Source organism: Podarcis tiliguerta (genome assembly GCF_965153285.1).
Source record: "Podarcis tiliguerta genome assembly, chromosome: 12".
Taxonomy (NCBI): Eukaryota; Metazoa; Chordata; class Lepidosauria; order Squamata; family Lacertidae; genus Podarcis; species Podarcis tiliguerta.
The window spans coordinates 22,980,070-22,995,375 of NC_139545.1; the positions used below are offsets into that span (position 1 = coordinate 22,980,070).

General features: G+C 42.9%; 1 protein-coding gene across 2 annotated transcripts in view; it reads right to left on the minus strand.

The window, feature by feature from the left end:
• Positions 1-15,306, minus strand: part of CHN2 (chimerin 2) — a 152,344-nt gene that overhangs the window by 76,786 nt on the left and 60,252 nt on the right. Inside the window, exons 1-3 of one of the 2 annotated variants that reach the window (XM_083405068.1) lie at positions 12,908-13,201; positions 11,156-11,211; positions 1,679-1,710 (exon numbers count right to left, since the gene is read on the minus strand). In XM_083405068.1, coding sequence (XP_083261194.1) covers positions 1,679-1,710; positions 11,156-11,211; positions 12,908-13,058 — 239 coding nt within the window. In that variant the 5' untranslated portion in view covers positions 13,059-13,201. Of the gene's footprint in view, positions 1-1,678; positions 1,711-11,155; positions 11,212-12,907; positions 13,202-15,306 lie in introns of those variants that run through there. The other variant, XM_083405067.1, reaches the window with a different exon arrangement.

Sequence of the window (15,306 nt, forward strand, 5' to 3'; positions counted from 1 at the left end):
AAATAAATATTGGAACCAAGCTCTCTGCCTGTACTCCCAGCTCTTCTGCCTTTGGATCAATTTTATATGACTTCTTCTTCTTTGGCGATCACTCGTGGCCAAGTAAGATAGTCTTCCATGAACATGGTCTTAATAGTGTGTCCGTAGGTGACTGTGGAGGCCAATTCTGGATCCATATGTCCTTCTACACTGGAGACATAGGTTTCTGGGTGGGAGTTGATCACGGTGAGGGTTTGCCAAATGTGCCTTCCTCTTAGCACGTTTCTCCCTTTCGTCCTGAGTTCAAACGTCTTCAAAGTCCATGACACCTTTGGTAGAGGCTGTTCTCCAGCTGGAGTGCTTGCAGGCCTGTGTTTCCCAGTTGTCGGTGTTTATACTACATTTTATTAGATTTGCCTTGAGAGAGTCTTTAAACCTCTTTTGCTGACCACCAGCATTACGCTTTCCAGCAATTTAAAGTTTGGAATAGACAACACCAGATTCAGACTGGATCATATAGCTCAGTCTGTAGAGCTCTTAATCTCAAGGTTGTGGGTTCGAGCCCCACACTGGGCATTGCAGGGAGTTGGACTAGATCATCCATGTGGTCCCTTCCAACTCTATGATTCTGTGATTCTGAAAAGGAAACCTAAGTTAAGATTTACAAAATAATTGAAGAAGACTGGGTGGAAGAGTCCTTCTCCCTGGGTCTGCTGGTGGGGGGTGGGGGGGTGGGTCCACTGCTACAGAAGCCCCTTGCTGTACTTGTATTAATGGCAGGCTGCCATTCACAGCCAGCACAAGTTTCCAAAATGGGGTGGAGAAGAACAGGCCAAGGATTCCATGGATTTTAAGCTGGCCCATTGACAGGTGGCCCACTCTATTGCACCTTACCAAGGACGATAAGGCTGTCAAATGCTATGACTCACGATGGCCTTGTTCTCCTGTTGCAGGAAGTAGACCTCTGAATCCCAGCTCTTGGAAATCACAAGCTGGGAGAGTGCTGCTGCTGCTGGCCACCGTGAGAATAGGATTCTGGACTATTCTGGGAGCCAGCGTGGTGTAGTGGTTAAGAGCGGTAGATTCGTAATCTGGGGAACCGGGTTCGCGTCTCCGCTCCTCCACATGCAGCTGCTGGGTGACCTTGGGCCAGTCACACTTCTCTGACGTCTCTCAACCCCGCTCACCTCACAGAGTGTTTGTTGTGGGGGAGGAAGGGAAAGGAGAATGTTAGCTGCTTTGAGACTCCTTCGGGTAGTGATAAAGCGGGATATCAAATCCAAACTCTTCTAGATGGGCCTCTGGAATTACCCAGTTGGTCTTTCCCTTTAAACAAACAACCAAAGGAAAAACATCCCCGCCACCTTCTTTCCTGACCAACAGCAGTGGCTCCACTTCTCCAGTTGTTCCCAGGGCTGGGTTAGGATTGCTCTACATCTCTAACTGCAAAATACATACTGAAATGTATATACACTATAGGTACCACCTGAAAAGACAATTCACATGCATGCAAACCAAGAGTCTGGGAAGTCAAGAAAAACTGAGTAAGTACATGGAAAGAAATGGAGAAATAACACTGAGTTAAATTTTCTCTTCATTAACATTAAACGATCTCTTCATAGCAATTTTAAATTGCACAGTATCATGCATCAAATTATTACTTTAAAAGTTATTTTCCTACAAATAATTTAATACATACTCTCGTCCGTAGTATTTTGGTCTGTTCTCCACCTAAATGGAGGGGGAAAGACAACACAGTTAGATATACATTAATAGAAGCAACAATAAAAATTTAAGCTGGTGAAACAATAATATCATCAATATTTTGCCCAACCACAAATACTTCAGGTTACAACTTTAAAAAAGTGTTTTAGGGTGAAATAACTGTTGCCTGCAAAGCAGGAAGCCTGGAGGATGGCATCCTTTATCTAAGAGAGCACAAAGGATTAATTTTAAATGCTACACGTAATGCTGAAAATTTTAATCTGGCAATTATACGCAAACAAATGCCAGGCCAGCAGGGGGCAGTTCCTTACAAAGTTTGATGCACTATGTTTTTGTTCAATGTTCATCTAATATTTGGAGCATAGTGCTGGAATATTAACAGTTGCCTTTGATCTAAATAGTCATTACTAATGTGCTTCTCACTGGCAGTCTTTCAGTAACCAATACTAAATTATGGCTGGATCCCTTTCATTTTAATGTTTTAATCTTTATTGCAATGCTTCAAAATGAAGAGAAAGAAAGAAAGAAAGAAAGAAAGAAAGAAAGAAAGAAAGAAAGAAAGAAAGAAAGAAATGCCCTGTAATGTTTATTGGGCAACCCAGTCAGGTGTAACCTGTTACAAATAGTAAAATTATTACTACTACACAGCAGAGTCCTTGGGCTGGTGATCAATGTCTTGCAAGTCTCAGGATACCTAATTACACAAGGCAGAGAAAATGAATGCACTGCAAGTTAACCTGTTTCTAACAATGCATGTTACACTGCCTATTTGCAATGCTATTGCCTTTGGTATTCACACATGCTATATCCAAACAGAACTACCGTATTTTTTGCTCTATAAGACTCACTTTTTCCCTCCTAAAAAGTAAGGGGAAATGTGTGTGCGTCTTATGGGGCGAATGCAGGCTGTGCAGCTATCCCAGAAGCCAGAACAGCAAGAGGGATCGCTGCTTTCACTGTGCAGCAATCCCTCTTGCTGTTCTGGCTTCTGAGATTCAGAATATTTTTTTTCTTGTTTTCCTCCTCAAAAACTAGGTGGTCTAGTGCGTCTTATAGAGCGAAAAATATGGTAATCTGGGGCTTGGTTTCCAGCTTGTTTACGGTTATTCCTACTTGTCTGCCTAGATTTTTCATCGGTAACATGTTCCAGCTATTGTGGCTGTCCACAAAAATTCCTAGGGTCCAATGGCCTCAGTGGTGCAGAACGCTTTCCATCAGTTACACCCCTATCTGGACACAGCTAGCCTAACTTCTGTTGTCCATGTAAACTCTAGGTTAGATTACTGCAATGTGTTATACGTGGGACTGCATTTGGGGATGGTTTGGAAATTGCAGCTGGTGCAGAATTTGGCCGCCAGGATGCAAGACAGTTTGAGTAAATTAACACCAACCCTGACTCAACTACACTGGCTACCAGTTAGCTTCAAGGCCCAGTTCAAAATGGTGGTTTTGACCTATAAAGCTTTATGCAGCTCTGGGCCTCAAGGACTGCCTCTCCCCACATGCACTGACCCAGACCCTGTGATTGCCATCTAAGATCCTTCTCTGTGGGCCCCACCTTACCAAGAGGTCCGCAGGGTAGCAAGATGAGAATGGGCCTTTTTTCAGTGGTGCTTCCCCATTTGTGGAATGCTCTCCCCAGGGAAGTTCACCTGGCGCCATCGTTACATATCTTTAAAGGGACCCCTGACCGTTAGGTCCAGTCACGGACGACGCTGGGGTTGCAGCGCTCATCTCGCTCATCTGGCTGAGGGAACTGGCGTACAGCTTCCATGTCATGTGGCCAGCATGACTAAGCAGCTTCTGGCAAACCAGAGCAGCGCACGGAAACGCCGTTTACCTTCCCGCCAGAGTGGTACCTATTTATCTACTTGCACTGAGTGCTTTTGAACTGCTAGGTTGGCAGGAGCAGGGACCGAGAAACGGGAGCTCACCCCATCACAGGGATTCGAACTGCCGACCTTCTGATCGGCAAGCCCTAGGCTCTGTGGTACGTATCTTTAGGCACCAGCAAAAACATTTATTTTCTGCTAGGCCTTTGTCTTTTAATTATCTGTAGTCTCCTTTAACTGCCAGGGTGTTCTGTTCCTGCCTTTCAAAGTATGAAAGCATTTTAGATTTTTCTATTCTTTGTCTTTTTTAAATGTTTATTATTTATTGTTGTAAGTCACTTCGGATTGCACTGGCAAAAAAGGCAACTAATCTGTTTAATAAATAATAGTAACAACATATAACACAGACAAACTCAAATGTTGCTTGCTGCTGGTTAGTACAAATTTTGTCCCCTGAGAGCTCAGTATACAGTGCTTAGCTGGAAACCTCATAAATATCTGTCAGCGATTGCCAAAACCAAAACTCCTGATGATACAGTGAAAGAATCTAACTTATCTCTTACATATCCTTTGATGCATTCCACCCCCCTTGCGATAGCATACTAGAAAATTTTCTGAAACCCCAAATCCCCAGCAGAGGAATCTCTCTGCAATGCCTAGTGTCTATTTACTTACTATATTTTTATCTCAACATTTCTCCAAGGAGCCCAGAGCAGCATTCTAGCGTCACCACAACCCAAGTGTAAAATGTCAAACAGCTTCATGAAAATGCCTTTCTCAAAAATAACGTTTTGTGAGGTTTCAGGCATGGCCCATCTCTCTGACTTCAAGATCATAGTTCATACAGATATGACAGCTTCTGAACACACTGACATAGCTAAGATTAGAGAAAACTGCATCTCACAAGGCATCTTAAAATGAATGTGTGACTCCAAGCAAGTCCACCCACAATGACAAACTGTGGCAGAAATGTGCAACATTATACAGTACTGCTTTGAAGGATGGAAGAATTTCTGGATCAATTTCTGTTATGTTAATGCACGGTAGACATGCATTGAAGACTTACTGGGTGTTGTTTGAAGCTGTAACCAATGTAATCTTAAAAAGAAGAGTTTGTCAAAACTAGTGGCATTTTTTTTTGCAAGTAAAATACATTTAGAATCAAGGTATGCACTCTTGATGAGTCAACAAAACATAAACACTAGGTGTAAGATTGCAGTGACCTTGAACTGCAATTCCTCCTCTTTGGAACGTCTGCGATAGTGATCTCCAGTAAGCACAGTAAAAATGTTATTGTAAAAACATGCCACTGTATAGCAGAAACTTCGCAGAAAAGCATTATGACCAATGACTGTGGGATAAATATATGCCCTAAATACAATTTCTCCTCTCAAATAATCTGCATTCAAGATGATGTGTGAAATCACCCTAATGACTTCTTATGATTTTTTAATTAAACCAGCTTTTAAATGAAAATGCTGCTTCTTCATAAATTGATGTAAGTAAAAATAAAAAATAAAAAGGGGCATTGAAAATGGTGGCACTATTTCAGTTGTAGAAGAATTCACACAATTTAAAGGAAAAGGCATCCAGTTTTCTTTCTAATCTCCAAAATAAGGTATCTGTCAAGAAAAAGGACTTTGACTGCATTTCCAAAGGCTAATAAAGTTTTGTAGATGTGTATTCTTTCCCCAGGACCACAATGGACTTTTTTGTGGGGGGGAGTATAGGTTGCAGATTACACTGAAGATTTTATCTTGGATTTTGTAACTGGGAGTAGCTAGAGTTGCATTTACCAATCACCAGTATCTAAAGATCAATTTACAACCAGACAGCCTCTGTAATTATCTTTGTGCACCCACACCCAACCATGTTGCCTAATCATCTAATCTGTTAATGATGGGAAAATCTGAAAAGTGCATTAGTAAGACGTTCAAAGTCCAGAAGATAAACATTTGCATACAATGCCCTTTAGCACATTAGTCATGGTGAGAGTAAAAGCCCAAATGTAGTATTTTGATCAGATTAGGTTATATCCAATGGAGGCCTGGGAAGGAATGTTACCAAAGTCTAGAAACCCACCTTAAAGAGTAGTGGATAGCAAACATGTCCAGCCCATTCAACAACGAAGGAACAAAACAAGATAATTAAATAGAGAGGATATAAATGACAACTATTTCAGATACAATGGTACCTCGGGTTACATACGCTTCAGGTTACATACACTTCAGGTTACAGACTCCGCTAACCCAGAAATAGTACTTCAGGTTAAGAAGTTTGTTTCAGGATAAGAACAGAAATCGTGTGGTGGTGGCAGGAGGCCCCATTAGCTAAAGTGGTGCTTCAGGTTAAGAACAGTTTCAGGTTAAGAACGGACCTCCAGAACGAATTAAGTACCTAACCAGAGGTACCACTGTATACAGAAATAAAGTGTCAATGACATGTACTTGGTAAGATGCGAGGGAAACGCAAATCGATTTGATCTGTAGGCTCACCTTCTAAAGAATTAACAACTGTTCAACCGGCAGATTCTACCATATCTCACAGGAGAATCTGCTAACAACACAGGCAAGTGAGACAGCTAGCCAATAGGGACATAACAATGATAGACAAATCTGTAGAAGTTCAGCAAACAGTCGATAAGGATCTAGATTCACAAAGGAGGCCACTGGGTTTCAAGCATGGCTTGATTGTGTGTAGGACTGCTGCCAGCAAAAAAAAAAGTCACAGATTTCAGAGCTACTTTAATAGCTCTCAGTCGATCGCTGGCTGATCTGCTTGTCGGGTCAAAACATTTGGGAATAATTCATGAAGGATCACTTCTTATGTTACTTTTTAGTAAGAGAAGTAGCAGGAAATGTTCAGATGTGGCTCTTTGCTGCTTTCAAGAAGTCATACTTCACATGAGGCTGAGTTGGGTGTAATGGTTAGTTAGTTTGTTGGACTAAGAGTGAGGAGACATTGGATTCCCTTTGCTACTCAGCCCTGAGACTCAACTGGGCCAGTTGCTCTACTGGTCTCACCTAAGTCCTGGGATTGTTGTGAAGATAAAGTGGCCTGGAAGAACCAGGTGAATTACCCTGAGCATCTTACGATTAAAGGTAGCAAGATGAGAACCAGAGCAGCACACAGAAACGCTGTTTACCTTCCTGCTGGAGCGGTCCCTATTTATCTACTTGCACTTTGATGTGCTTTCGAACTGCTAGGTTGGCAGGAGCAGGGACCAAGCAACGGGAGCTCACCCCGTCGTGGGGATTCGAACCGCCAACCTTCTGATCAGCAAGTCCTAGGCTTTGTGGTTTAACCCACAGCGCCACCAGTGTCCCTATCTTACGATTACGAATAGTTAAAATTAGTTCCTAAGGCTCAGACGCCATGGCAAACCAGGGTTCATCTAAAATAGAATCTAAAACTGATTAAATCTAAAACTAGGTTAAATTGCCTCCATATCTGTTGTCTTCTATTTCCCCCTCAACTTTACTTCCTCCAGGCCAGACTGCATATCCGAATACAAATCCACCTGCTCTACATTTACAAAATTAAGACTACATTTCCTTTCCTTTCCTTTGGAAAAGTCTCTTATTCAGTTGCCAGGTGGACAAACCATCCCTGGGGAACAGACTATTTCATCCTGAACAGATTTCCTTTCCTGGCATCAGTGCCTAAATATACATATTTAATTAAGTCATTTATCTAGTTGGAAAACATTTGAGATTGACTCACTGGACACAATCTGCTTTATGACGTCATCCTTCTCCAGTCTGAGACACTTAGGATACATGGTATTGTTTTATACTTTGCATGACATCATCCAGTTTATGATGTCACCCTTCTTAGCATACGAGGGACAAGAGCAGGCCAAGAAGTTTTGAAAAAGATGTAAGCAGCTAAGATGCTCCAACCTGTTCCCACACCCCACCGGTGTGGTGGGGTGCACTAACTCACAAGACTCACTCATTTTGCAAATGTTGGGAACTGCAAACACACTCTCCTTGGTGGAGAGTTTGCTTCCATCTGTGAAGGTGGTGTCTGGTTCTAGATGACAAGCTTGTACCCTTCTCTTTGGGCTCCTGTTCAGTCGCTGCCACCTCCGGTTCTGCCTCCTCCCGCCCCTCCAAGTCCTTCTCAGCCTCTGCTGTGCCTCTGTGTTCTGCAGAAAAGCTGAGTGAAGGAGAACCAGCATCCCTTCAGAGATAGCTGAAGTCAGGGCAGAAAGGAGAGAGTCCCCCACCTCCAACCTAGGTTGCTGTCCTGGCTCTCACTGGAGGAAGAAAGCGAACTCAAACTGCAGTATCTACCAAAATCTTTAATTTTCAGACCAGTAGCGTACACAGGCAGAGTTCGTCTCTTATGTAAAACATTACTTGAGGACATAGAATGATTCAGGACCATTTCACATCAAATCATGTATTATCCATTTAAATCCACGAATAAATATTCCATCTTTAGATGTGAACAACTGGGGGGGAAAACATCGATGGCTGAGTCTCTTATTTAGATTTATGTCTCCCAGGTCAAAATCCAACATTTTATATTATCTTTTACTGAATTTTACGTGAACTAAAGGAATTCCTGGATGCTTTAGCACCACAGTGAGAATATTACAAGCCAAAAAGATACCATAGTAATCTTCAAGCTCTTGTTTTACAGCTAGGCTTTCAGGAAAATCTAAGCAGAAAACAGAGGAACATTTCACATTTACATATGTTAAACCCCTTCATACATTACTACTTGTATTTATTTATACTTTGAAGATTTCTGCATATTACATCCAGCTGAAAAATAAATGGGCACTTATGAATAAAAATCCCATTCCCATTTCGTACAGAATTAAGAGCAGAGGATGGTAAAATGTTTTGCTTTTCCCCAAGCTATCACATATTTTACTATCTTTACTAGCAATAGTGTTTTCTAAAACTGTAATTAGAATTAAGAACAATGAGCAAAGTAATTAGCTGACATATTTCTCTGCATAATAGTCTGGTTTAGGAAGTGCATGCTTTGTATGCACCAGGGACAATTTATTCAAATTTGCCATTGTAGTGAACACTGTTTTGTTGAATAATTGTTAGCAATTTCTGAAAATCTCCAGCAGAGAGAGACTTCCAACACCGATTTAGCATTATGCCAAACCAATAAGCTGCACGAACATTAAGCTACTCTGTAATGGGAGTTTATACAGGGGGGAATTTGTTCCAAGAGTCATCTACAATGCTCCATTCCTTCAATCATTACGAAATGCGTAAAAGGTAACATTTATATAATTGGGTAGTAGGATAATAATATTTTAATCTGATATTAATCTCATTGTGTTATCTTTGTTTCTTTTGGGGTGGGAGGTGTTTAACACCAATTTTAAAAAATGGATCTGAGTGTATCTAAGAAATCACAGGCTGGTTAGCTTAACATCATTTCGGGGACATCTTTAGCAGATGCGGCGCTGTGGTGCAAATATCCGCCCAGCACCCCCAAATTACCACGGATGGGGGGGGACGACGAAGCTGCGCACTGCCAGCTATGGGGGGGCGCAACTCCCCCCCCCCCATGCCGCTGCGGGAAAGCAATCCCAGCAGAGCCTTGGGAGGGAAGCTAAGCGCCTGCCAGCCATATGGTTGGCGGGACGCAGCTTCCATCTTAAGCCTCTGCGGGAATCACTCTCCTCTCACGAAGGCTTGGGAAGGAAGCTACCCGTCCGCCCGCCTGCCATATAGTTGGCGGGGCGCAGCTGGCGGTTGTGCAGAGAAAGGGGAGGCTACCAGCAAAGCTGCACAGCTCCCCCACTCGCTGGGGTGCCCCTGAGAGGCCGGCGCCCTGGCGCGACACACCACTAAGCCCTATGCGAAAGATGTCTCTGCATCATTTCAGGGAGAATTGGTGGAAAGCGTTATTGAAGATAGACTTACCAAGTACCATATTTTTCGCTCTATAAGACGCACCAGACCACAAGACGCACCTAGTTTTTGGAGGAGGAAAACAAGAAAAAAAATATTCTGAATCTCAGAAGCCAGAACAGCAAGAGGGATCGCTGTGCAGTGAAAGCAGCAATCCCTCTTGCTGTTCTGGCTTCTGGGATAGCTGTGCAGCCTGCATTCGCTCCATAAGACACACACACATTTCCCCTTACTTTTAAGGAGGGAAAAAGTGAGTCTTATAGAGCAAAAAATACGGTATATAGAAGAACAAGATGAAAACCCAAGCCAGAGACAACTTCCCAGTATTTTTTTCCTAGCCTCATTCATCTAGCCTGTTCCAAAACATTGCAGGCTGCTTTATTTCTGAGTCAATCTCAGTATGAGCCACAATGACCTCACTCATCACAACTTAAGGCACACCAACAAGTCTCATGGCACACATGGAAATGCACCGAGTATCCTGTGCAAAGATAGTCACCTTAACAGCATTGCTTCTGGCTATTCTTGCTTGCTAGCAAACGTGAAGAAACATGTCCTTAAAAACGACTGAAAATCATTATCATACTAAAGAGACGACTAGAGGAGCTTCAAGCACATTCGAACCAAACAGCTTCTTCCCAGGAGAAAGAGAAAGGATCTCTCCCTCCCTTCTCCTGGAGAACTCTGCTGCAGTGGGTGTGCCCTTCCCACCTGCAGAAAACAAAAGAATTGCTTTTAAGCCTGACAATTGAGGAGCTTATTCATGAACAGATCTGCTACTGGGAAGGGCTCCTGCCTGATGCTGGAAACTGCTCTTTCCAACGGCAGATTTGCTCTGCAGGAGATGCATTGACTGGGACAGGTCTATTTCAGGAGGAAGACTAGGGAGTCCTCTCTGCTCAGAGCTACTGAAGCATCAGACAGAGCTGCTTATCCACTTGAAATGTGCGTTTCTCAGTTAGCACCTCTGATAGTTACAGCAGATCTGTGTCTTCAATCAGGAACGCTTCCGGTGACCTTCATAAGGCCTATACAGACATCACCGGGAACATCCTAGGGAAGGAAGCACCTCTTTAATGAGGTGCTTACTCTGCCAAGACAAAACCAAGATCAGCAGCTTCATCTCAGATGTTGTGCAATTAGGGTGAGCCATACCTAGTACACCATCATGGGAATAAAACTGGTCAGAAACAAAGCACTCTGTTAAGAAACTTCAGGAAACCAAACTGGGAGACAGCCAGTAAATGCACCGCCTTATCTATTCTTACATACTGTCTTTGTGCTTTAGACTTGTAGGGAGAATGACCGCATGCTATCAATTCAATAGTCTGTCTACACTATTCTAAAACATTTGTCAAAATGCATATTTTCAGATGACAAACAGGGTTTGTGAAGCTAGTGGAAGATTTGCTGGGGTGGGGTAGGAAATCGTGCTTCATTTATGGCAGAAATAAATACAAAGATACACAACACTTTGATGAACACAAAAGTAGTACTGAAAACATCTTAATAATATTAATCACTTAAAGCTTAAAATTTATAACAAACACCGACTGGTGTTTTTATAATGTTTACCTTATAATTTTTAAAAAAGAGAGCGCTTTTGAATCTTTTGTGTGGATGACAATATATAGATCACATCCTGCACACATAAAATGTGAAGACCAACAGTATCACCATGCTGCTGACCATTCAATTAAAGAAGATGAAGAGAAACTTGAAACTGACCTCTCGAGGACAAATTATTCTCTTGGGACGAGGTGCTTCCTGTTGTAACTGATACACTGTCAAACATAAAAAACACGTTTGTAATTAGAAGGCTGCAATGAATACTAACATTTGCTTAGATAGGCTTAAAGAAGATGCTTCAAACTCAATTCAAATGAAGGGGAAATAGCTGACTTGCAAGGGTTATTATAGAGTATCGCGTTTAGAATTCATAGAGAGGACACAGGTACCTTCCTCCACAGTGAATCTTGATATTCTCATCAGTTTTCCTCCTCACCTCTGCTGTCTAGAAGGCTGCCTACTCTTTGGTTGGTTGGTTCATGTGTTGTTAGTACAATTATCCATTTAAAATAACAGAAATTATAATGCCTGGTTTAAGATTTTAAAACTTCTTGGAGAAGAGGGAGAGGGTGCTCTGTGAATTTTCAGGCATCTAGGTAAAAAGGTAAAGGACCCAGTTAAGTCCAGTCAAAGGTGACTATGGGGTTGCAGCGCTCATCTCGCTTTCAGGCTGAGGGAGCTGGCGTTTGTCCATAGACAGCTTTCCAGGTCATGTGGCCAGCATGACTAAACTGCTTCTGGCGCAATGGAACACCGTGACGGAAGTTAGAGTGCACGGAAACGCTGTTTACCTTCCTGCCACAGTGGTACCTATTTATCTACTTGCACTGGCATGCTTTTGAACTGCTGGGTTGGCAGGAGCTGGGACAGAGCAATGGGAGCTCACCCCGTCATGCAGATTCGAACTGCCAACCTTCTGATTGGCAAGCCCAAGAGGCTCAGTGGTTTAGACCACAGCGCCACCCGCGTCTAGTCAATCAGTGCTCTGTACAGCTACTTTTGCATAAAACTGGCAGAAGTTCTTCCCGTGAGGCTGCTCCTCAAGTGAAAATAGCCATGCATGTGACAACAATATGACAAATGAGTTTCCCCAAATGGGAGGGATTTCTGTTTTCATGCACATCTTTTCTACACATGGAAATGTGGAAATTAGTCAGAGAAACGTAAGCCTATCTTTAAAAATTGCTATACATTTTAGATTTGCTATTGGTACTAGCAACATCCATTCCAACAAATCTATTGACCCGAATTTTATATGTAGACTTCTGCTTTCCATAGAGGAAACTTGTGAGGTGTTGGCTTGCAAGGCCTCCGCTGTGCTGAACACACCACATCATGTGGCGTTGCCTTTAAATGCCCATGGCAGGGTTCATATTAATGACTAGGGGTGGATCTACACACAGGAAAAAACCCACCATAAATAAGTCAGAAATTAAATCATTATAACAAAAGAAAAAGAAAAATGCTATGGAAAATCACATAGAAATTCTTTTTGCTCTCCAGCGTCATCTGGTGTTGCACATTCAAAACACTGTTTTTTGACTAATCCAACTGAGTCTTAGGTGTGGATGTACTTGTATATTGTTTGCGAGCCCAGGTGCAGGGAGCACGTGGCTGGTGAGACCTGAAGAAAGAAGTGATGTGCCATTCCTGTTGCATTAGCACTGACCTATCTGTGATAATCCTACAAAGCATAATGGTTAATCAAAAAGGGTATAGCTTACTACTGGGAGTCAAGTTTGCCTAGTCTTCCTAACTGTAGCTATTCCACCTAATTCTGTGGAATTTGAAGGTGATGCTAAATTGATTAGATCAGGCTGCATCTGGTCTATACAATTTCATATGTGGACACCTATCTATCTTCTCATTTATTTGTAATGGGCACTATCCAACTAGCACCCACAACATTACCCAAATGTACTCTTGCAAATGGATGTGACTGTACTTCTGCGAAATTTCCCGCGACACGGCTTTGAAGTGCCACAAAGTCCTGCGAAACCAGTTTGTGCAGGGACTGCGATGGGCCACACAGCGGGACACACAAAATAAACATCTGCTCCATGAGAAGTAGCAGCTGTACGTTGCCCTGCGCAAGTCTCTTTGAAGGCCCTGCCTTGCCACATTCTTTTGCTTTCTTTCCAGTCGACAGTTCACCACTTGAGACAAAAATGCTTGGCTGCAGGTAAAACTTAAATAAAAACAGCAGAAGGACCGGGTAGCTCAGGGGAGAGCATCTGCTTTGCATACATAGAGAAGGTTCTTCATTCAATTCCCATCATGTCCAGTTAGGGCTGGAAATGTGCACTGCCTGAAACCCTGCAGAGCCACTGCCAGCCAGAGAAGACATTATTGGACTACATGGACCGATGATCAGACTCAGTATAAAGCAGCTTCCTATGTTCCTAACATGTTTGTTGTTGTTGTTTAATCGTTTAGTCGTGTCCGACTCTTCGTGACCCCATGGACCAGAGCACGCCAGGCACTCCTGTCTTCCACTGCCTCCCGCAGTTTGGTCAGACTCATGCTGGTAGCTTCAAGAACACTGTCCAACCATCTCGTCCTCTGTCGTCCCCTTCTCCTTGTGCCCTCCATCTTTCCCAACATCAGGGTCTTTTCCAGGGAGTCTTCTCTTCTCATGAGGTGGCCAAAGTATTGGCGCCTCAGCTTCAGGATCTGTCCTTCCAGTGAGCACTCAGGGCTGATTTCCTTAAGAATGGAGAGGTTTGATCTTCTTGCAGTCCATGGGACTCTCAAGAGTCTCCTCCAGCACCATAATCCAAAAGCATCAATTCTTCGGCGATCAGCTTTCTTTATGGTCCAGCTCTCACTTCCATACATCACTACTGGGAAAACCATAGCTTTAACTATACGGACCTAACGTGTAAAGGTAAAGGCAAAGGTACCCCTGCCTGTACGGGCCAGTCGTGTCCGACTCTAGGGTTGTGCGCCCATCTCACTTAAGAGGCCAGGGGCCAGCGCTGTCCGGAGACACTTCCGGGTCACGTGGCCAGCGTGACGAAGCTGCTCTGGCGAGTCGGCACCAGCGCAGCACACGGAAACGCCGATTACCTTCCTGCTATAAAGTGGTACCTATTTATCTACTTGCACTTAATTGTGCTTTCGAGCTGCTAGGTGGGCAGGAGCTGGGACCGAAGACGGGAGCTCACCCCGCCGCGGGGATTCAAACCGCCGACCATACGATCAGCAGGTCCTAGGCACTGAGGTTTTACCCACAGTGCCACCCGCGTAGGAAGCAGGTAAAACTAAAGGAAGTAAAATGTATTAAAATAAACATGTCCTGTACTTAAAAAAAGAAAAAGACAGAGACACACACCCCCAACAACCCCTTTTCCAGCTTAGTTCCATTAGTATTCTAATACACATACATAAGAATAAGGAATATCGGTGCGGACAGGCGTACAATAATATATTCTATTACCGTATTGTACTACTAATACATACTAGTTGCCTATAGCAAGATAACAAGACATGTATTCTAAAAGCTGTTTAATACTTTTACAACCCTGTATTCTTCTCCCTACATCCTTCGCTCACTTTTCAGCTCTTTTCCCTCTTGCTCTCCCAGAGCTATTTACAGCTTCTGCTCTAACGATCTTATGTCAGTAAGTGAGCTGGTCAGTAATAAGGCAAGTAAATGAAATACATTAGAAAATTGCTTTAGTCAGCAAAGATTTTTAAGCATTATGGAAGAAGCAGGTCTTCAGGGAATATACAAGTGAGAAAAGGGGTAGCTTTCTCTGCAGCCCAGACAAGCCTACAATTTATTTCAAATGTGGGCATTCTGTATACAAGCATATTACCATATTTGTAGTCAACTTCTGATCCAGTAGGAGCCGACTAAAACTTACAAATGTTTGTGGTCAGCATCATGGCAACAGAGGCAGATGAATGCTTAGCATTTATATGTTTCCCCATTAAATTCCTGAAGTGTTTCACTAACACTGTATTGCAAGTCTGGCAGCTAATGACTGTATGAATCATGATTTGAACTAGAGATTTCAAGCTCATAAGCACATGGCCTTAAGCAGCAAACCATAGCACAGTGCAATAGAAGTGAGCTGTAGGGTTTAGTTACAAGTGGAAAAGGTCAATTTTCTAGTAATTGCATTGAATTTCATAACTGGGGTGGTGGTGGTGCAGAATAGCAAAGCTGGCGGTTCTTATCTTCAGCTAAGTATGAGCATTTCAGGCATGGCTTACAATGGGCTTGGTGTGGCATCACCTGAACTTATGCAGGTAAGAGGATAGCACTGGGAAAGCCTAATGGCAGCGAAGGCTTGATTTTAAAG